At 44.8% G+C, this 23,790-nt stretch overlaps 1 protein-coding gene across 1 annotated transcript in view; it reads left to right on the forward strand.

Moving 5' to 3' along the window:
* The window catches only part of WWC3 (WWC family member 3), a 117,331-nt gene that overhangs the window by 16,348 nt on the left and 77,193 nt on the right, over nt 1-23,790 (forward strand). Inside the window, exon 2 of the mRNA XM_063083238.1 lies at nt 22,662-22,771. Within this exon, the coding sequence (XP_062939308.1) occupies nt 22,662-22,771 (110 nt within the window). The remainder of the gene's footprint in view (nt 1-22,661; nt 22,772-23,790) is intronic.

The following is a 23,790-nucleotide window of genomic DNA, read 5'->3' on the forward strand; positions in this document are numbered from 1 at the left end:
CATTTTTTAGTTGTTAGCTTTTTTGTTTGTTTGTTTTGTTTTTTGGGCAGCTGGGTGGTACGTTGGTCTTAGGAGGCAGCGCTATAACTAGCTGAGCTAACCGGACTGCCCCACCTTTTTCTTTGTCTTTTTCTCCTGTAATCGCTAACCTAGTGGGTGTGAATTGATGTCTCATCCTGGTTTTGATGTGCATTTTCCTAATGACCCTGACATTGGGCATCTTTTCAGGTGCTTATTGGCCATTTGTATACTTTCTTTGGAGAAATACCTATTCAAGTCCTTTGTCCATTTTTACATTGGGTTGTTAGTTTGCCTTTTTGTTGTTGAATTTCAGGAGTTCTTTATATACTCTGGGTACTAGATTCTTATCCAATAAATGATTCACAGCTGGTATCCTTTTTTGAAAAGTGCTCATAGTAGGTTTCATTAGCACCCCGGCTCAAGAACTATACTTATTTGGGCCAGTGATTCCTTGGGGTTTCCTACAAAATACCTAGAAAACTGGCTTCTTGCCTTCTAGCCACCCAGGTGATTCTGATACCCCACCACCACCCATAAATATAAAATTTCAGGGCAAAACAATTGTTTAACTACGGTGACCAATGACCTAACTGAGTGAACAGGTGTCATTGAAACAGAGAATCTGGTGGTTCCATAGAGTATCAGCTGGCATCAGCTCCCTGCTCCCCCTTTCCTAGAATGTTCTGTGCATTTGTTAAATGTGCAGTAGGCTGTCCTTTGTCACGATCGCTCACGTTACAGGACAGCCCAACCCCCTGAAGTGCCACCAAGACTTGTCAGGCCTCTGAGAGAGGTGACACTTTGTTCACCTGCAGGGCACCTCAGCATTCACGTGTAAGACCTCAAGCTGTGCAGTTCTTATTTCTTTTGGGTTCCTTCTGATGGGGAGAGCACTGTGGGTGCCTGCTTGAAATGTCCCTTTACCCACGTTAACATGTGATATTGAGGTTTTCCACTCTGGAGAACAGTATTGTCAGCCTGCTTTGCCCCTACCTCGGGTACCCTTAATTCCGAAGGCTGGCTAGGGCTTGGCTCGGAGCTGAGAAGGTGGGTTGGTTCCTGGCTGTTGGTGGACCTTTCTGATGACAGAAGTTCTTACCCCATAGGCAACTGGGCACAGGGGCAGGAGGGGCTGGGGACCCCGGGGTTCTCTGCTTCATAGGAATTTCTTTTTTTTTTTTTGTCTTTTTCGTGACCGGCACTCAGCCAGTGAGTGCACCGGCCATTCCTATATAGGATCCGAACCCGCGGTGGGAGCGTCGCTGCGCTCCCAGCGCTGCACTCTCCCGAGTGCGCCACGGCTCGGCCCCCATAGGAATTTCTTAAGGGAAAAGCCCATCCGCTTGATCTGGCATCCATTGTCTTGCAGCATCCTTTGTCACCCTGGTGGTGGCCTTCATGCTCCTGGTCCACAGGGGCTGGAGAGCCCAGCATAGTCCATGCCAGTGGCTCCTCTTTCCTGTGCCCTTCCGCTCCAGTCTGGACCTGCACTCCCCTTCCCCCACCCATGTCTCCTGCTGGTCTAAAATGAGTTACTTCCATACAAACTTTGGGAACAACCTAGGGGATCCTAAGAGCAGACATTGATGTGTGGAAAAGGAGACGAATAAGATGACCTCAAAGGGCTTCAGTGCCATAGAAGTGCATGTGTTTTATTAAATGCCATGTTGGGGCAACGTTTTCTTTTTTTTTTAGGGTGAACGGTATTTTTTGCTGTGCAGTTTCTATAGGATTATCTTGCTTATGTGCATCCTATTCAGTGTCATAGAGAAGTAGGCAAAGGAAAATCTCTTCTGTATAATCTCCTGGTCAGCTGTACATCTCATGTGTTAGTGTTCTCTATACCAGTTTTAAAAATTGATGACTATTTCAGAACCACAGGCTCCCTCCATAAAAGGAGAGACTGACTCTGACGTAGCCGTGGCATTTTATCACTCACTACAGGCAGCAGCGTGTCATCGTGAGCCATATCTCTCTCGTTCATGGCGTTGGCCACCTATCCTCTCTGCCGGGCTGTGTCGTCGGGGTGCCCAGCTGTCTCGTGTCTAATAGCTTTTCCTGCACCTGGCAAGTGGCGGGGCCCGGTCTCTCACTGCTACATGGGTGGATCAATAACTATTTGATTACAGCTCTGAAGACATTTTATATATTCCAGGTGGCACTCTCAGTTTGAAAAACAGTTGCTGGTTAAAATAACTGATCATGTGCCCTCCATATACGTTTCCTCTGTATAGGATAGGAAGAAACAAACTGTTTCAACTTTTATATTCACATTCAGTACAGAATACTTCACTTCTGGTCACCAAAATGTGTGTGGGGGGTGGGGGTAGGGGGGTTCCCCACATACCAGGCAATTCTCCAGTGAACACCATCTGGGTGTCGTATAATTCAGTTCAATTCTGACCCTTTCTATCTGGAGTTAGATCCCACAGGTTAAGGGCTCAGTCCCACAAGACTCCCCCACTTCAGATGCCAGTTGTGAATAGTAGGTTGTGACCTGTGCTTTTGACCGACCAGCTCTAAGTTGGGGCTTCCATGGCCCCTTCTCAGTTTTGATTAACTTGTTAGAATTACTTGCAAAACTCAAGGAAACACTTTTACCACTTTATTATATTAAGTATAATAAACAATACAGATGAACAGCCAGATGAAGAAATATGTGAGGGGATTAAGTTTCTAGTACATGAAACTTTGGGGGACACATTCAACTCATAGCAAGCATTTAAGAAATGCTGCACCATAGACCAATTAAGTCCGAATCCCTGCATGATGTCCCCGGCCAGGATGGAGATACACTGGCTTACATGACTCAATCTTGCTCACAGTAACCAATGGGCAAATATACCTTGACCCTGGAAACTAGAAACGTTGGGGTTTGTAAAGGGGAAAGAAAGGTGGAATAGCTACAAATGCCCCTGTATTATTCCTTTGGAGTGGGGTGGGGAGTGGGGGTGGGAGTAAGGGTTTATGTTCTGCTGACCAAAAATCCTTGCTATTTCTGTTGAATAGCTTCCTTCGCTCAGTTTCCATAGCTTTCTGTCTGTGTCCCACCAGCGAGTGAATCTGCTGGGTAGAGGCGATTTGTTATGTATTTGCTCCCCTGAGATTAACTCTTGGCACTGAGCATCTCACGTAGCTCTTGCAGTGCTGTCTGTGTGTGCCTGGGCTACCATAACAGTAGCACAGGCTGGGGCTTCAACAACAGATATTTATTTTGTCTCAGCTCTGGAGGCCAGAAGTCCCAGGTCCAGTTCTGGCAGGGTTGGTTTCTGATGGAGACTCTCTTCCTGACCTGCAGATGACACACCTTGCTGTGGCCTCACAAGGTGGAGAGGAGAGCTCTGATGTCTCCTCCTCTTCTTATAAGGGTACTAGCCCTGTTGGATTAGGGCCCCCCACCCATATGACCTCATTTAACTTTTATCGCCTCTTCACAGGCCCTATCTCCAAGTATGGTCACATTGGGGGTTAGGGCTTCAATTTATGAATTTTGGGGAGACACAATTCAGTCCGTCGCATTCCACTCCTGGCCCCCCACAACTCATAACCATCTCACATGCAAAATGTATTTATTTCATCTGGACAACCCCAAAACTCTTAACTCATTCCAGCATCATCTCTGAAGTCTAAAGTCTACAGCCTCATCTAAATATCATCTGAATCAGATATGGGTGACACTTGAGGTATGATTTATCCTGAGGCAAGATTCCTTTCTCTCCGTGAACCTGCAAAACCAGACAAATTATGTGCTTTTAAAATACAGTGGTGGGACAGGCATGGATAGACACTCCCATTGCAAAAGGGAGGGATAGGAAAGAAGGAGGGGGTGACGGGTCTCAAGCAAGTACGAAACCTAGCAAGGCAAATGCCGTCAGCTCTTAAGGCTGGAGAACAAGCCTCTCTGACCTGATGCCCAGATTTCCCGGCTCACTGGTGGGGCAGCATCACCCTCATGGCTCTAGGGGGTGACCCCGTTGTCTCTGCGAGGGCCCTGCCCTCTGCAGCTGAGGAGGGAACAGCCTTGTTCCCTGGCCCTGTGGTAGGAGCAGTAGCCCCGTGGTCTCTGAATCGCCTTCAGCGTCATTCTTCAGTTTTCTTAAAGAATAGTGCATGTGCTCATCTGAATATCTCTGTGGTCACATCTTGTAGAGTCCCAGAAGTCCAGCAGCCTTCTTTCATTCTGCCCAATTTCTCTGTCCCCTGCAGTTCAAACTGGCAGTCTCTCTGCTGGTATGATCCCATCTCTATTCCTGGCTTCTGCTGAGATGGCTGCTTGACATCATGGGGAACCACTTCGTGGAGCGACTGTCCAGCCACCCCCTTGGCGTTCTCTCCAGAACAAGCTTCCTCATTTTCCACATCCCTCTCTCTGTCCCTTTGTTTGTCCTCCATCCCTCCATCCATCCTTCAGTCCATCCATCCTTCGGTCCCTCCTGTCATCCCTCCCTCCATCCATCCTTTCTCCCCCCATTCCTCCAGTCCTCCATGCGTCTGAGCATAGTACACTCCAGGGTCTGTGCTAGGTCCTGGGGGACAAGACCTCTGTGATCCTTGACTTCGTGGTGTGCAGAGTCTAGGGGGGGGTGGGGCATCAGAAGACACTTGTCCTTCCGTGAAGATTCAGAGCACAGTCTTGGGATCAGGATTGCCTGGGCTTGTGGGGAGGCTGCCTCTCCAGGGAAAGGGGCTATGGGTGCCTGGAGGGAGAAGATCCTTTGAGTTAAGGTCATTTCCGGGCTTTGGCACTGGGCTGCTGTTTTGGAGGATACAAAGCCAAAAGACCTATGTCCTTGCAGTCTCCTTCTCTGCATTGGATTGCTGGGCTACAGTGTCCAAAAGCCAGGCAGGTGTGGCCCTTTGGCTTTCCTTGGTTTCTGGACCTGAGGGTAATTCCTTACTTCTGTCTTGTCCCCTCTGCTGTCATGAAGCCGGCCTCAGGCACTCGAGGTTGCCTCAGCAGAAGGAGCTCACTGTGGAGTTCTGATAAGCAGTGTTCCAGTGATACGGGTGGCCGGGCAGTTCTGCACAAAATGACACAGGTCCCAGTTACCTGACGGTTTTCTTTGATGGCAGCGGCAAACTCTGCTCAGCTGGCCTCAGGCGCCCAGTGCTGCTGGCTCGCTCTTAGGGATGTGCATTGACAAGTTTGAGAGAACAAATGCATTTCAGAAAAATGGTGCGCCGCGTGTTCTAAGTGTCACTTTAAGTTTTGGAGGCAGCGGGCTGTTGTGCTTTTGTTTTCACCATCCAGTGGTCCTGTTGGCCTGACCTCGGCTCCCCCTGGCCAGGGCTCAAGGTGGCACTTCTTCCTGCCTCATGGCCTTGTGCATCAGCACAGAGAAGGAACGCAGGCTGCAGCCAAGGGTTCCTCCCTGTCTGCAGGGGTTAAGGATGGATCTGCAGTCTTCCTAGTTGTAAAGATTGGAGGAACCTTTGGACAGGTCCTAGTTTGTCCTCCAGAGGAGCTAACTAATTCGGCACGCATGGGCAGCCTGGGTGGACTCAGCCCCATGCACCCCAAGACCGCGTGCACCTTTCCCTGCTGGCGCTTGGGAGGCAGGCTCAGTGTGGATGCTGTGGCCTTCCAGGTGCTTCAGGGTCCAGAAATTTCAGCCCGAGTAGCAGGGGCATATGGGGCCGTGCACTGGCTTGGTTCCACATAGTGTAGTTTGAAATAGTCATTATGATGCGGAGTATTTCCTGTGCTCCTCCAGGTAGGAAACATTAGCTTCTTTTCAGTTCTAAAGGAGAATTTGGGACTTGCTGTTAAGCCATCTCCTGGGGCTGCTGATGGGTCTGGCCTTCAGATGGTTTGAATCAAGTGGTGCTGCCCACGGTCCTGCCCTGAGGATTTTTTTTTAACAATTCTTGTGATTGATATTGAGCAAAATGAGAGTCCCTGCACCAGTGCCTGTTAATTTGGGGGTGGCTTCCTACATACAGGTTGTCCCAAGTGCAGCCCAGTAACACCTGGGCTGCTTCCCTCCTTCATTTGTTCGTATGCCCGTGTATGGGGTCCCTGCTTGGGGGCTGTGATAAAGGTAACAGTGAACCCGTTTCTGCCTCCTTGGAGACTATCTGGAGAGCGTAGCATAGGAGAAATCTTTACACCGACCATGGGTTATGGCTTTGATGGGCATGCATTAATGCAGATATACTGGAGAAGGTCTCACCTTCAGTGTCACACATGCAATGTCTTCCTGATATCACTTAGAAGGGAAACCGTCAGGGCCATGGGAATGAGCAGAAACGGTCTCACAGTAAGTGCAAGAAGTCCTGTTACTCTTCCGATGGCATACAGCTGCAATGATGGTGTTCACCTCACTCTTGCTCAGGGTCCCCACCACGACTGGGCTCCCTCCTGCCAGCACCTCTGGTCTCCCTCCCTGCCACCCACATTCTCTGTAGCCCAAGGGCTCTTTCACAAAGCAGATCTGCTGATGACACGCCTGCTTCACTTTCCTCTGTGGTGTTGTGTCACCTGCAGGGCCCAGCTCGTACTCTTAATGAGGATGGCCATGGTGTCTTCAGGAAGCTTCCTTTCACTCCACCTGTCCTTGCTCCACCTGGATGGGGCCAGAGCAGGTCCCCAGTCCATCTGGGACTGGCCCAGCATGGCTCAAGTGGCCTCCCCTCCTCGTGTGCCCTCCCCAGGCAGGTTAGAAGTGGTCTTGGTGCTCCTCTCAGGCCTAAAACCCACCACTGTTAAAAGCAGCCCTTCCCACATCAAGCTGCGCTTGTTTATCTGGATGGCTCTTCCCCTGGGCAGAAGTTTTGGGCACAGGGTTTCTGAAACTGGAGTTCCCAGACTGGCAGCATCTTGTGTATATATGAGGCCAGCGTTTTGGGTGTAACATAGGCACATTTTTCTGGGAGGAGATTGATAGCTTGTCTCAGATTCGCAAATAGATCCAAGGCCTAAAAAGAACTGCTGTTCCTGAGAGGTTATATTCTCTGCATCCTTTCCTGGCATGTAGTTACTGCTGGGTGCTTGTTGCATGGCTGAAGGTCATAGATGTTTGATGTTCTGTCCCCCAACATGCTTTTATTCAGGGATTCAGTTGGTGATATATGCAAAGATGCATCTGTAAACAGTGGAATTCTCATGCCCAAAAGATAACAGGTTAAGTGATTGCTGAAAAGTTGTGGTTTTTCGTCTGGAGGTGGGGGTGGGCAGGGGTGGTGTTAGTAATTAATGCAAAAAAAGGTGAGTGATAAAATCCTTTTACTCTTACTCTTAGAAGCCTGATATAGGACTTTCTGCAATTGGGCTCCAACACAAAGGGGAGAACTTTGTCTTGAATTTGAAAAGTTTAAATTGAGATTACAGAGCCCAAAGGACTGTGACATCTCTGCTGCTCTGTGCCGCTTGTCGTCCAAAGGGATGACCCAGAACCGTCCGTCCTGAGCTGCCTCCCCTGTGATGCCATTTCTCAAAAATGTTATTGTTCAGCCTCTTCGCTCTCCTTGGCCAGAGAGACTTTCCTCACCCATTTCAGTTGAGTTTACTTCTTCCATTGATTGTTACTATTTATTTCTTTTTTCCTTAATCCTTCCTTAAAACCTGCCTTTAAAATCTTTAAATATCCCTTCCTATCTCTTATAGTCAGTAATAAATTAAAAACCAAAATATAATATTTTATTTCAAAAGGACTATGTTAAGATACCCATCTAGCATTTTGACAATATTACAAATAAAAAGCACGTCATTAACTTCCCTAACTGTGCTCTCACAAGAGTTATTGTCATTAGAAATTTGTCAAGAGGGTAAGGGAGATAAAAAATTATTTAAAAGTGGAGTATGGTGCATATTATGCTTATTCTTATAAAGGGCTCTTGGAATCCTTTAATTTTGCTTGGAATCCCGTCCGCAAGCTCAGCGTGCAAGTGTAGGGAGCTGGCTGATTCCATGTGCAGGCTTCTGAATCCTCAACTGCCTGTGTCCTGGTCTCACCACTTAAAAGTGTGTGTCCCTGAACTCAGTTTCCTCCTAGGTAAGATGTGGGTGGTGATGATTAAATGAGATTCTCCCTGTTTGGCCAAGCACAATGCTGGGCTTCGCCGTGGGGCTGGTGAGTGTGACTGCACAGTTTTAGTTGTGTCTGCAGAACCGGTGGGGTTGCAGGTAGTGGCCCTGCGCATTAAGTGCTTTAGCGCTTACATGACTGGATACATCTGTGTGTAGAGATATCCCGGAGCATTGCCTGTGCAAGTACTGCTGACTCTTACCCAGAGTAGGAGATTATTTTCTATCATACACACAACCAAACCAAAAGTTCATGATGTACTATACCACCCTTATGAAGTGTGATGTGCTTTAATATTTTCTTTTTAGAATAAAGCACTGGGGGCTGGCCGGTTAGCTCAGTTGGTTAGAATGTGATGTTATGACATCAAGGGTCAAGGGTTCGTATCCCAGTACTGGCCAGTCACCAAAAATATAAAAATAAAAAACATAAAAATAAAACACTACCTGGGACCTATTCACTGGATTTCATTGCTCACTAATGGGTTGGGACTATAGTGTGAGGGCCCTGATGTAGAGTAATGTGATGAATGAATACAGAGGATTGGAAATAATTAGGGAATGTTTCAACACATGTCAGATATTTAGAAGATGTCTGGGACATCCATTAGCCATGACTTGGAATTTATGGATAAAAATTGCTGGATGCGTCGACCAGCTTGGAGCAAGTGTGATGACAGTGAAGCTAGCAGTCACAGCCGAGTTCTCTGAGTTTTTCTTTCTTTTTCTTCTCCCAAGGGTTTTGTATGATTTGGAATCCTGAAATCGTTTCTTCCCACTATAAGTGAAGTACTCAATAGGAATCTCAATATGGGTGTATATTTTTAAAATCGTTTTAGTGAGGTGTAATTTACATACCATAAAATTCACCCATTTTAGTATAGTTTGATGAGTTTTAGTCAATTTATACAGTCATGTGACCATCACCACAATTAGGTTTTAGAACATTCCCATCCCCATTCCCACTCCAGCCCCAGGTGACCACTGGCATCCCTGCAAGGACCCCGTGGCCTGCATTGGCTCTCTACAGTTAGCTCTGTGCATCCACGATGCCATTCCTAATGTGACAAGCTGCATTTCCGATTGTGCTGGTAAACAGATCCCAGCACCTGTTATGCCCAGTCCTCGAAGAGGAAGCCATGCATCCAGCACACTGCAGCTCATTCTCTCTAGGATCCAGTCCCTCAAGCCTCAAATCTGGCCACCTGCTCATCAGCATATTCTGTCGAGACCAGCACCATATAAAAACAGCTCTAGAGCTGCCACAGAGGACAGCGTTGATCAAGTCAGGTCTGACTCACCCTGTATACGCAGGAATGCACCTGCTGGGCATGCCCCGGAGCCCTCTGGGGGTTAGGTCAGAGATGGAGGAGATGCCAGTCTTGCCCTGAAGGAACCAGTGTGAGGGGAGATGTGATATGAACAAATAACGACATTCTGCTTGTAGTTTTAATAAATGTAATGGGTGAGGTCAAGTTCTGAGGCTGGCCAAAGAAAGGACAACGTGCTTCCTACTGGACAGGCTGGGTCTGGATAGGAGGAATCTGGACCACATCTTGGAAAAAGCATTAGGATTTGAACAGGAAGGGCTGGGAGCGAAGCATGGCAAAGGGAAAGAATAGCCTAAGTTTGGGGATAGCAAACCGTGACAGCGAGGGGGCTGGAGGAAGCCAGGAGTTCACTGCATGAGGCTTTGTGGTCTTAGAAACGTCGCTCCTTCGACACTCCCACTCGGGGCTTGTGGAGGACGGCTGCTCAGGCCAGGTCTTTCTTAAGTGGACTCAGGCTCAGCTGGGTGGATTTTGCTGTGATCATTCGTAGAATGAGGTGATTGTGGAACTTAGATGAGACCCTAGAGCTGAGGTGCCCAGAGAGGAAGCCCTAGCCACCTGCGATGAAGCCCCTGAGTGAGATGGGCTCGACATGGAAGACATACCCTGGATTTTAAGGACTTCACACAAAAAAACTGTAAAAAGTCCCGTTTACAACTTTTATAGTCACTACATGTGCAAATGATAGTATTTTCAACATATTGGGTTAAATGAAATACGTTTTTAAAATTAATTTCACCTATTTCATTTTACTCTTTTCAGTGTGGGTACTAGACATTTTTGAATTAAGTATGTGGCTCTCATTGTGTTTCCACTGGACAGTGCTGCCCTAGACAATTCTTTTTACCAGCTGGGCAAAAGTTTGTCTTTATGTTACTTGTATAGCTTACATGTGTAGGTGAACAGAGTGTTTTTATGTTGCTTTGGAGTGTGCACTTGATGGGCTTGCTGAGAAATCCTTTTTCTCTGTTATTTTTGCATCAGAAGGACCCCTGTGGGTGGTGCGATCAGGCGTTGCTCTGGGTGTGGTTTCCTTTGGGTGGTAGACTTGCATCTTGGCCTGAGGTCAGCTTGCTTTTAAGCTATGTTTCCCTCCTATAGTAGCATGCTGCTAAATCAGAAGAATAGTGACATTCTCCTAGTTTTTAGAGGAAAAAATAACACGGAAGGAAAACAAACATTGCTGGAGTATGTAATAAGTTCCAGAAACCTTGATATTAGTCCCAGCCTTTCTTCCCCACCACCTCCACAGTACAGAAAACCGAGGCACAGTGAGACTGAGTCACTTGCTGAAGCTTGTCCTCACTAGTGAGTGCTTAAAGTATAGTTTCCTCAGTTTGGAGTTTTTCTCTCTTAGAGTTTAAGAAAATTATCACCATCTATGTCTGGAATTCAGCAAAGTATATACTGAGGGACCTTGCATTTATTCTTTCACCAGTTGGTGGTATTTTTCAGGTGTTCTGATTTGCAGTGAACCATGCCTGAACATGGTTGAGAACTGGTTGGGGGGTTGGGGGGCAGAGCCTGGGGATGTTTGCTGGTCTTCCTAAATACCTCCCAGACTGAATTATCTTAGGACAGTTTCTTCTTTGCTGGAGGGTAGAATATCTTGTTGAGATCTTGTCTCTTTGTCTTCTGTGGACACTCCCTTTCTGGTGGACAGGCACACATTCAGGAAGCCATATTAGAGATAAGAAGTTGGCTTGGTCAGTAGAGAATCAGAACAAAAGGGAACGGGGGTCTTCAGGGATATCTCATCAAGCCTTTCTTACTTGTAAGGATAGATCTGCCTTAAAAAAAAAGAGCTATCCGAACAAGGAATGACCCTGTAGTGCCCTGGCCTCCTGAGTCCTGCTTTTCTTATAATCTAAGCCTTGTGATCCCAATCAAATCCAAAATGTCCTTTTCTCTTTCTATTCTATCCCCTTTCAATTTTGTCTTGAGTATTAATTGGCTCCATTCTGGAGTATATAATAAGTTCCAGAATTTCTGGTATCACTTTCTGGAATTGGCTGGATTAATTTATCAGACATTTTAACGGAAGCCTGTTGTACTCGAGGGCTCTGGCTTAGAGAGGTGAATTAGAGAAGTAGCATCCTTTCTTTCAAGGAAAAACAGACTAATAGGGGAGGTAGCCATGTCAAATGATCGTTACGCTACAAAGTGAGAAGTACTGTTCATAACAGAAATAAGGGCAGTGGTTCTTCTTACTCCTTCCCCCCAAGACTCCATAGTGGGGGAGGGACAAACCAATCCTCTTCAAAAATGTTTATACTTGGCTAACTTTTTTGTGAATCACTAAAGATACTCACATCATCAAATAAGATTAAATATTCAGAGTTTTCACAGATTCTCATTATTTCCCTCCTTCATTCAGATCTTCACGTGTGTAAGCCACCTAACTGCTCTAACAAATAGCTCCAAAGTCTCAGTCACTTAGCAGAATAGAAGTTTGTTGCTCATGTTAGTTCAGTATGGATGGAGGAAGGTCTTCCAAGACCCTCTGATCCACACAGTCATTCAAGGACCCAGGCTTATTCTATGTGGTGGCTTGCCTATGCTATTTTTTGAGGCTTTGCCACCCTCCACTGGGTCCTCTCCCTTTTTGGCCAACAGCCAAGGGAAGAGAGAAGGCATGGAGGATCCTGCCAGAAGCTTTTGGGACAATCTTGGAAGGGTGCGTGTGTGTGTTATTTCTGCCCACTTTCCATTGGCTGGAGCCCATTCACATAACCCCACTCAACTGCAAGGGAGGCTGGGAAGTGGGTGATCATTCTGTGGGCCTGAGAATAAAGTGAAGCAGGGGTTTGTGGACACGTAGCACTGTTACTGCTCCATTGCTTTGAGTAACTAATCCTGACTTACAGGAGGCAGCCTTCAAATATTGGCTCAACTGATGGAACAGTACCATTTTATCATGACTATTGAAAGGGGCATTTGGCATGCTTCTCACTGGGGTTGTGTGACCTGAGTGATATTCTTGCTGGGATATCAGTAGCACTGGCCTTCAAACTCAGGCGAGTTGACCGTGGGCAGTTTCCCCCAGCTGGCTGGCCCATTGCTCCGCTATGAGAAGCTGTGCCCTGTGCTGGCACCTGGCTTTGCAGGTGGAGGGTCAGGAAGATGGATGCACCCCTAGGGGAAGTTGTGTTCCCAGGAGGGACATGTTCATTTAGAAAACTGTCAGTAAGATGTGCCTAGTTGAGAGCCAAAGGACAGTGCCACAACTCGTGGCTCCTGAAGCAGTGAGATAGGTGTGGCACTGCGCCTTTCATTTGTTCAGATCGGAGCCTCTGAGAATGGAGGTCGCCTGCAAGTGCAGTTTCGTACTTCTCAGGCAAGGATGTTTACCTGTATCTGACTCTCTGTGGTTACTTGTCTATGGATTTACTGCCATTTCTTGTAAAATCTCTGAACACCCTTCTTCCTTGAGATAAGTTTGAAAAGCCATTTTTCATATTAATCTGGGAATTTGTCTGTGAACTGTGATAGTTTTGTGTTGGAGACACCGAACAAACTGACAATGTATAATTGTTACTGTTTTTTGATTTTCAAGAAGACTTAATATTTTCACATGGAAATCACAGATGTTATTTAGGAATGATCAGTTCGAAGACTCTATCACTAACAACCGAGACACCGATGCTACTAATACATTGAAATGTCAGTTTCAAGCGTTTAGACTGAGTTCAGGTATGATTACTCTTTACCCTACTTCTAGAATTGGAACATGATGACAAGTTCCAGTTCAATTTCTTTGCATATTCTTTTTTTTTTTTTTTTTGCATGTTTGCACACAGGCAATTTATTTATTTATTTATTTATTTATTTATTTACACATTAAGCTCTTTTATTATTAATACATCATTTGTAAATAGGCTGAATATTTCTTTACAAGACAGTGATTCAGTGGGTTAGAAATTAAGTAAGTCTCTCAGGTAATAACATAAGTGATTATTCCGAATGGCTTTTCAGGACCAATGTGGCAGGTTTGTGGTATATTCACCACTATTTTAAACTTTGACAGAAAAATGAGGAATCTCTTTAAAAGAGCTTTGCAACTTGTTTTTTGGGGGGTGATTGATATCCCTGGGAATCTGCTGTATGCTATGGACTGTGCTCATCAGCGTTTCTGTACAATTTTAGGGAGCTCAGGGACCAGCTCACTGCTAAGCGAGAGCCCTGGCTCTGGGCTGTAAATATTATTTCACTGAAAGCTTGGAGAAGCAACTAGCTCAGGAAACAGGGTCGCATTCACCACACAAGTAACCACAAACAAGCTGGTGTCCAAGTTCTGGCAGGCTTTGAAACTCACTGTGAGCCAGGTATCTTAGAAAAGGTGAAGGAAGTCATTATAATTTCTTGAGGATTGGTTTGGAACTGAAATCGAGATTAATAGTATCCTCTCTGAATAGCATATTAAAAACAAGCATGAATTGGAAATTTAGAGATTGTCTAGTTCCAGGAGACTGGAAAGTATAGTACAAGTGCCAGAGGATTACTCTGGCCTCCTTTTGATAAAGAAACTGTGTTAAGAATCAGTGTTTAGACTTTTCTTTCTGTTCCTACCTCTGTGTTTCTACAATTTGGTATAGTTGGTGTTGTATATTCCAGCCCCCTGAGCCCTGGCTGGGAAGGGAGGTCGTGGGCTTCAAGGCATGGGACTGCCACCAACTGTTCTGCCCACCCTCTCTGGCCCTGCAGTCTCCCTAGCTGCTGTCTTGCAGTTGGCTGAATAATGAATAATGGCCACCAAGATGTCATCGTCCTAATCCCTGGGTCCTGTGAAGATGTTGCCTTGTGCAGCAAAAGGGGCTTTGCAGATGTGATTCTGTTAAGGACTTTGCAATGGGAAGATGATCCTGGATTATCTGGGTGAGTTCAGTGTCATCACAAAGGTCCTTATAAGTGGAAGAGGGAGGCAGAGGAGAGAAAACCAGCAAGATGGCATCCCGAGAAAGACTCAACCAGTCATGGCTGGTTTTGAAGATGGAGGAAGGAAGGGGCTACAAGCCAAGGAATGCAGGAGGCTTCTAGAAGCTGGAAAAGGTAAGGAAACAGATTCTGCCCTAGAGCCACCAGAAGGAATGCAGGCCTGGGGACCCATTGTAGACTTCTGATCTCCAGAACTGTAAGAGAGTAAATTTGTGTTGTTTAAGGCCACCAAGTTTGTAGTCATTTGTTACAGCAGCCAAAGGAAACTAATACAGTCTGAAGCAAGTCTGCTGGAGAAATGTGAGGGTGGCAGGCAGGGGAGTGAAGGGGAGTGGAAGGGAGCTGGGCGCCGTGCTGCAGCTGAAGAGGCTGCACCCAGCTCGCATGCTGCCGTGAGGCTCGGCCCATCATCCCGTTGTAAAGAGTAGGAAACCGAGGCCTAGAGATGCACGGAATAACTCACCCAGGGTTTCATGGCTGTAAACGGCTCTCTTCAAGTGGCCTAGTACCACCTCTTAATAATGAGCCCAGCAGGATGTGACAGATGAAAGGGAACAAACAGAAGCCAGTGTCTGCATCATCTGTCATTCTCTTTCCTTATGGCCCCATTCTTGTAAGAATGACCAGCAAGACTTATTTGTTTGCTCTGCTGGGGCCAAGAAACGTGGTCTGTTAAGGGAAGATCTGTGGGCTGGGGTTGTGGCAGAGAATGCAGTGACTCTGCCCAAAGAGGGCAGGGAGGGGAGCCAGCGGGAGGGCGGGATGGCGTGTTTCCCAGTCCAGAGCTTGCCAGTTCCCAACTCTGGAAAGGCTATTAAACCTACACTGTATCCCCTACTAGCTTGTTCCCTGAAGGTGAAGCGTGCTTGGGCGTGTGGATTTATTCTGAGCCCTTGAATGAATGCATTAAAGATATCCCGAGGGGGTGGTGAAAAAGACCACCTCTTCTGTCGCTGGTGGGAGTGCAAGGAGTAAAGCACTTAGGCAATATATATCAAGCATTTACTGTAAGCTCATATCCATTATTTACAATAAAGGGCAGATAATTGGGATGTACCTAAAAAGATGACTTGAGGTGTCTGGTAAATAGATTGTGGTTGGAAGATTCCAGCATCACAGAAACTGATGCTGACAGAGCTAAAAGACATGAGTAATACCCACATTAAAAAAATCAGGGTGTGTAGTTGTGGCTATATGATATCAGCTGTGGAAAACTATAGGAAGAAGAAAGGAGGAAAATAAGCTAAAATGTGAATCCAGGGCTTCTGGATCATGAGCGATTTTATTCCCTATTCTTTATACTTTACTGTCTGAAATTTTTACATTGAATTTAAGATATAGGGGAAAAGCTTATATCCCTTGACCTTGAAATTTAGTTCTAGGAATCTTGTTTTTAAAATTGTAAATATAGCTTTTGAATTTTATACACACAGATACTCCTTTCATCATCTTTTCTTTTTTTGGCAGCTGGCCAATATGGGGATCCAAACCCTTGACCTTGGTGTTAACAACACCGTGCTCTAACCAATGAGCCAGCCCTCATCGTTGTTTTTTAAATTGAGGTATAATTCACATATGCCATAATATTCACCATTTTAAAGCATACAGTTCATTGGTTTTTAGTATATTCACAGTGTTGTGCAGTCATGACCTCTCTCTAATTCCATAGCATTTCATCATCTCCGGAGTAAACCATGTGCCGGTTAGCAGTCACTCCCTGTTCCCCTTCTTCCCCAGAGCCTGGTAACCACTGATCTACTTTCTATCTCTATGGATTTGCCTATTCTGGACATTTTCTACAGACGGAACCTCACTACACGTGGCCTTCTGTGTCTGGCTTCTTTCACTCACCCTGCACAGTGACTTCAAGGATCATCCACGTTGAAGCATTCAGTACTTCATTCCTTTTTGAGGCTGAATACTTTGCCATTGTATGGATAGACAGTGTTTCAGTCGATGGATGTTAGTTGTTTCTACCTTTTGGCTGTTGTGAATAATGCTGCTAGGAAGATTCATGCACAAGTCTTTGTGTGGACACACATTTTCGTTTCTCTTGTGCGTACACCTAGGAGTGGGATTGCTGGGTCATATGGTAATAAATCTGTGTTTAACTGAGAAAGTGCTGAACTGTTTTCCAAACTTGAGTAGCTCTCATGAATATTTATACTAGTGAAAGTTTGGAAATAATGTGCACGTTAATAGTAGGAGAGTGCTTAGGTAAATTACATTACTCTCCTTAGTGAACAGTTTGTACAAATGCAAGTTATTTATTCAGCAAACATTACTGAACACCTACTTCATGCCCTGTCCTGGACTGAGTCAAAGGCAGTTGAAGGGGGGTAATTGTTCTTGAGGAGGTGGAGCTATTGAGCTATTCCAGGTGATTTACAAATAATTTATGAAAAGGGGACAGAACTCTTACGCTATAAGAGTTAGGGTAGCTTCAGTAATATTTGGAGAGACTTAAAGTATGAGTTAATAAGTAAACATGTTATGAAGTTAAATGCAAAGGGTAAGATAGAAAATTGCATATACTGTATGATCATGACTGTCAGAAAAAACAAAAATGCATTGAAAAGGTAGAGAAAAGCACACCAGAATAGGAATAGTGGTTACCTTTGGGTGGTGGTAGAAATGGAGATTTTTATCCTATTTAGATGTATTTCCTAAACTTGCTGTAATGGAAACAGAAGTCAGCCCCCTAGTCTGTGTGTAGTGGCTATGGGAAGGAGTGGGTGGGGAGAACCTGGCATTGGGTTTTGGGGAGAACTCAAGAAACTGGACTGGTGTACCTGTGGGTGAAGATGGAACCTCAGGGGCAGCACCAGAGTGCAGGCCCCTGGCCCGGACCCCTTCCTCCTCCCTTCTCAGGCTCCAGTCTCCTTTTTGATATCCTCTGCCCATCTGTGGCCCTACCTGGGCACCAGCAGTGCCCCATTGGGTAGTTAATAAGGAAGCTTTTTCATGCTTTCAGAAAAAAAAAAGATTTTCAAAGTTATTAAAAGCTTTAATGATGCTTGTGTAAGAAGACAAAATTGAATTGCTAATATTTTATTTCCTCAAATTTTATTATCTAATCTTCTTTCCATATATTAAAAAGGATTCTAAGATAAGAAATGAGAAACTGCCTAAACCGGCCGATCTACTTACCGGCTCTGCCTATCCCAGAATGCACTACTTTGGGACTGCCCGACAGCCTCCCTTGCAAGCCTTCTTCTCCATGTTTTAAACAAGTGGTGCTTACATACTGATCACCAGACCTGGGACAGGTGGATGGGAGAGGTGGGAAGCACAGAACTTGCATGATCCCTGCCCCATGCAGAGGGTGGGAGGAAGTGTCAATGCGGGGAGTCCTATCACAGTTGGAACTAACTAGAAGTTAGGTGTGAGAGTGCCATGCTCAGAGCAACAGGGCTCTTAGAACAAAGTGCTTTTTCTTTTTAGCTTTACCTTCATTTAAACTATTCTCAATTGTGCGCTCAACATTTGAATTAGTAAAAGCAAATATAATGAAAATCAATTACATTTACAAAAGTAGAAAATGTTTCCCCTAGTGACAATTTAATCACAGGATTAGAAGGCCCATATATTTTGTAGGCGCAAAAACAGCTTGGGGAATTAAAATTAGGCATAAATAAATGCATGGTGGTCTTCGAGAGTCTGAATCATTGGAGGGAGCTGGAATAGAGATCTGCTCTCATTTTGAGGCATCAGGGTCTTTACTTTATGCTAAAATGGCCTCTGGTGCTTTGAGTTCTTCATTTTTGTCATTTTCCTGTCTCCTTCTACTTGTTGATAAGCCACTGTCTTCTCTATGCTACCGCTTATAATAATGTACCTCCTTCCACTTCTAATTTTTCTTCTCTGCTTTCTTGCGAGGGGAATAAGCTGTAATGTTGCCATTGCTCTGCTTTTGTATGATGTGTGAATATGTGTGGGAAAGCTGAAAGACTTAAATGCACTGAGGGCAGTGGGGAGGAAGGGGCTCCTTTTCTGGAGAACTGAAAAATATGCAGACATCTCCAATTCCACCTTATCTTTTACCCATAGTCATTGACATATTTCTAACTTTTTGTTTAGTTCTATTAAATTTGTTCTTTTCTTTTTGGATTCGATTTAGTTTGGTGATTAGCTAAGGTTTTAGCCTTTCCACATACCAAGCAATTTCCACTTTTGTCTTAACTGTGTAAAGTCCATACAACCTTTATGCTAGCATTAGCAAGTTTATTCTTTCTGTTCTTTTATTTTGATAAAAGAATATGAACAGAATGCATTAAATCAGATATAAGCCAAGCTGCTGGGAATCCCAGAAGTGGTTCCTCCTTCTTCTGGCCCATGCTGGCTCTACTTTGAGATAGCTCTGTGTTTCTACCAATGACGATTTTAAAGCCATGCAATGAAACATAAAAATTGCCCACGTGGTGCTGGACAGACCTAAAGATGCCCGAGCTCTTCAAACCAAACTCTTTCCCATGCAAAGATCTGGATCCTAGGTTCATCAGGAAATACCTTAGAAGCATGAATCCACCATCAAAAGTCAGCTAAAGGGGTATCAGGGCAGTTTAAACAAAGGGCCACTTGTCTGAAATTGGAGGTATGGCTGTGGAGGTCCACTGTGGCTGAGGCTTCTAAGTGAGGACGTGAAGGACTCTCTTAGGAGTAAAGCAGATGTGCTTTGGGCTGACTCTTTGCTTCAAAATCTTCCTTCCTTTCCAAGATTCCTGCTGGATTCTGGTGGAATGAGGAGACTAAACAGCTAACCTTCGTTTATGTGGAGGATGTACGCAAATGTAATAAACATGACTGGGGTGGTGATTTGTGCCCAGTGCACACAGTGACTGTGAGGACGGAAGTGGCTCCTGGGCAGTGGAGACGGTATGGGTTTGGGTCAGGTAAAGCCTTCCTGATGATTTGTATAGGGCAGAGCTGACCTGTGCAGGTGAGAGGGGAGTGGGGAGCCTATCCACAGGCCCGGGGAAGACTGAGAATAAGATTGCTCAGACTAGAATAGGTCTGGTGATTTGGGGGGCTAGTGAACAGATCAGTCTCCCTGTAACAGAGGTTGTGTGTAGGGTGGTTGGGAGTCGAAGCAGAAAGAACCAGAAACTTTTCATGGGCTTGGCTTAGGGAGGACTTTTAACACGATCCCAGAGGTTTGCCCTGGCAAACTCAGTGCTGTGCACGTTTGTACAGAGCCGCTGTGCCTGAGGAAGAGTCTGTGGACATCTGTGTCTCCATCCAAGAGTGGGGAAGGGACAAGGGATCATGAGCTCGTCTAGGATGAAGCCTAGCATCTTGCTGAAGGTGCCAATTGTCCGCCAGCCAAGTCTGAGATCTCTCTCCCGGTGGCTCCTGGCCTCAACCTGACATTCAGGAACTATGCTTTTTAGCCAACAACAGCCAGAAAACACTTCTTGCCAAAAAGCTAACACCAAAAGAACTCTAGTGCTCCAAACCCCCAGACATTGCCCTTCTGACAATAGAAGGGGAACCAAAATTTATTCAGCTCTCCTCATTGTAGGTATGTGCTCAAATAGATTCTGAAACTGAGTAACTCATTGGAAGTGATTTACTCATTACTGAAGTAATTTTACCCACTGACACCTTTCTTGGGAGAAAAACATCATTTTGATATTGGTACAGTTTAGAATATTCATGATAGTATGTTCTTCAAATGAGAAAACCACAAAGTCCCCATGCCATAAATATTTTGGAATGATAGTAAGGAAAATAAATGTAGACATGCTCAATGCTGTGATTGAAAATTGTGCCCAAATTTGTCTGTATACAGTGATGCCGCAGCTATCAAGATGTCTCGAGGATGCACCATCCTGATAGATGAAGCAGAGAGACGTGTAGATGTGTATTTCACTGCTCTTAGATAGGACTAAAAAGCGTTCTGTGCATTTCACTGACTCCTGATAGAGGACAGCCTGGATCATCACCGCAAACATCTGCTGGACTGTGAAGGGATGTAAGGGCTTAGGTATTAGTCCTCGTTGCTGCATGATAAATTACCTAGAAATTTAATGGCTTCAAATGACAGTAGACATCATCTCATGTGATTTCTGTGGTGCAGGAATTTGGGGGTGGTTTAGGCGGGTGGTTCTTGCTGGGGGTCTCATGAGACTATGGTCAAGATGTCAGCTGGGCTATAGTCATCTGAAAGGCTTGACGAGGGCTGGAGAATCCACATCCATGCTGGCTCCCTCCTGTGGCTGGCAAGTTGGTGCTGGCTGTTGGCAGGAGGCCTTAGTTCCTCACCACATGGGCTTCTCCATAGGACTGCTTGAGTGTCCTCATGACATGGCAGCTGATTTTGCCCCAGAGCCAGCGGTGCAGGAGAACCAGGTGGGCCCTATGGACTTCTGAGACCAGCTGCGAGAACGTGACCACTTCTCTGTGGTTGTAGAACCTTGCTCTTGGTGTTAGCTGGACTCGTGAGAGTACTCGAGAGTGTGACTCCTCATTGACTTGCTTTAAGGCATCCATTCTGTGGATGGTCATAGAAACTCCTTGTTTGGTTTAGAAAGGAAGAGGACTCACGAGACATGTTGATTCTAACAAAGCCAAAATAAAGTTCACCAAAATGGTAGAAATATCAGTCAATTTATTTTTGGAGCAAGAAGTATGGAAGTGTTATTATAATAACCTGGGTTGTTTTTTAGAGAGAAATTGGAAAAATATAAACTTATAATTTTATAACAGTTCAGAATTATAAAGTGGATTGGGCTCAGCAGTGCTGTAAGAATGGGTTTCTACCTATATTTGTTGATTAAATAAGGTCATGTATGCTTAGAATACACTTGTGCTTGGAATACACCTGTGCTTGGGCATTTTACTCTAGGCTTATTGTGAAAATTATTATGCTAGAATAGCAGCAACATGCTCAGGACTCAATTTGGGTTAAAGTAGGATTGTTTTTGCTGTGGTTTGGTCCCATTCGGGACTCGAATCCCGCACAACACCCTGCTACTACCTGCTTGACTTGGAACCACGCCACCATCACGCCATTCCCGACTGGTAAAGGAACCATGCTGCAGATGTCAGCGTGGTGGATGGGACAGACAGTGTGCAATAAGCTCATCTTGTGGTGTGGTGATGTGTTTTTTTTTTTTTTAGTGCATCATGTTTGGGAGGATATTCGCAGCATATTTCACCTTTATATATTTCTGTTTTTATATTGACTCTAACTTCTTAAAACCATATGTTTAAAATGAAGATTAAATGAAGATTAAAGTCAGTGTTGTTCTGATGGTGTTTATCAGTTTCAAAATACTCTGTGAGAGATAGCCTCATTGTTGAACCAGTTTGGGGAAATCACATGTTCAAAATTCATACTGGTCTCCTGGGGCTTGGCCATGGTGTGGTGTCTCACTTTCTTGGGGCCAGGGACTTGAATAGAAGTGGAAGGATTGAGTTAGTGAGATTTAGGTTATTGGATTCCCATGCATACCAGTCAGTGTGCGTTTATAGAGGCGACCAAAGAGATAGCTGCCCAGACTCAGACAATTATAGGTGTGGCCCGTTTTATACAACAGCTGTGGTCCTCAAACTGCCTTGTCAATCAATGTGATCATGGGGGTGGGGGAGGGGAAGCTCTACTTAAAGAAATCCATCTGAAAACCCTTTACTTTATCTCTGGCACGTGTCAAGCCAAGGTTTCCCTAATCAGATTTCCTTCGAGCAGAGATGCCTGTAGACAATGTGCTTTTGTTGTTTTTCTCCAGAAAAACAAAAAAGGACCCTTTGAAAATTTTGTTTCCTACTCTATAAGGAATACAGGAAATATTTAGTGGGCATCTCGTTGTATTGTGACCTTGCTTGGCTCTTTGCATTTGGTCAGTGGTCGATGTTTAATTCATTAACTTATGACTACTGGTAGATGGAAATATTACAGATGCGTTGTATATAGATTTCAGCTGGTGCTCATGTGTAATGTGTGGAAACAAAGTTGTGACGGAGAATATTTCTCAGGGAGTGAGAAAAGAGCATAGGTGCTCTCCTATTGTTCTGGAAGAGCTGCATTCCATTGTCACCACCTCATTAAACATACTGCTTGGAAGAAGACACTTGTTTTGCCTGTTTTGTTAGTAACTGTCAATATCTATTTTCACTGGTAAAGGTGCACTTTGAGATAGGAATGGTTTTGATTGTGCATATATTAATAAAGTTATTGATTATTATTTAGGCAAAGCTGTTGAATTAATTTTCCAACCAGATAGAGCAAAAGCAGTCAATTAGATAACATAATGTATAATTTTGTACTAAAACCTAATTATAGAGTCAGCAAACTTATACAAAATAGACCTGACTTTCAAATTTGTTTTCCTAATTTTATTTTGCAGGATAACAAAACCACTGACCTTTGCCGATTGTGTTGGGGATGAACTTCCTTTAGGATGGGAAACTGTATATGATAAACAAATTGGAATTTATTACATGGACCACATAAATAGTAAGTAGAGTGCCAGTTTTATGTCATTACATATGAATGAGTTTTCATGTTGAATCTCAAAGATGCTAAACACTCTTTGTAAAAACAATTGTTACTATCCAATACAGCATTAAACTGGGTTTTATAAATATAATCTGAAGTTTTCATTAGCTGAGTTCTTCAAAAAGTGAAGCAATTATGTAATTGTACCTTGCTTGTGTCTTGCTGAGGACTGCATGTAATGTTAATGGAGAGTTTTAATATCTTTTATAGGGAATAAATTTCCCAGGCAGTCTGAAAGCAAATAGCTCTCATAATGAACAGGTTGTTTATTGCCAAGTGGAACTTACAAGTTCTTGGAACAATAAGTGCCCAAGTGGTGGTTACCTTAAAATTCATTTTGTCTTGTACATTTAACTGATACACCAAACCTTTTTGATATTTCTTTTCTTCTTCTTTTTTTTTTTTTTTTTTTTGTGTGTGTGTGTGTGTGTGTGTGAAGGAGAAAATGGTTTAAAGACTGTTGCTAAAACTAGTGGGTCTTTGATCATTCCAGCCTCCTTTGCAAACTGTCTGGAGCAGTGGGTATCAGCCTGGGGTGATTTTGCCTGCCCCTGGGGCAATGTCTAGAGGCATTTTCCCTCAGCAGTGTCTGGAGGCATTTTCCCTGGCCGTGCCTGAGAAAGGTGCTGCTGGCATCTGGTGGCTGCAGCTCCGGGCTGCTGCTCACCATCCTACGTGCACAGGGCAGCCCCACCACAGAGAATGAGCCACCCCAAATGTCAGGAGTGCAGAGGTGGAGAAGCTCTGATTCAGAGTCTCTGTTTCCTTCTAGATCTGCTCTCCACCCTTGGCACTTGGCTTTCTGCCTCTTTGTCAGCCGTCCCCAGTCAGGTCCCAGCTGGGGACCCATTTCTCACTGTCTTGTTTTCATTCTGGCCTTCCTCGGTGTTTTGTTTCTGTCATTGTCATTTTACTGCCAGGGGTGGGGGGTGGGGGTGGATATGAAGCGTGGTTTCCCCTTGGTTTGCTTTCTGTCC

This window comes from Cynocephalus volans, chromosome X (assembly GCF_027409185.1).
Source record: "Cynocephalus volans isolate mCynVol1 chromosome X, mCynVol1.pri, whole genome shotgun sequence".
Lineage (NCBI taxonomy): Eukaryota > Metazoa > Chordata > Mammalia > Dermoptera > Cynocephalidae > Cynocephalus > Cynocephalus volans.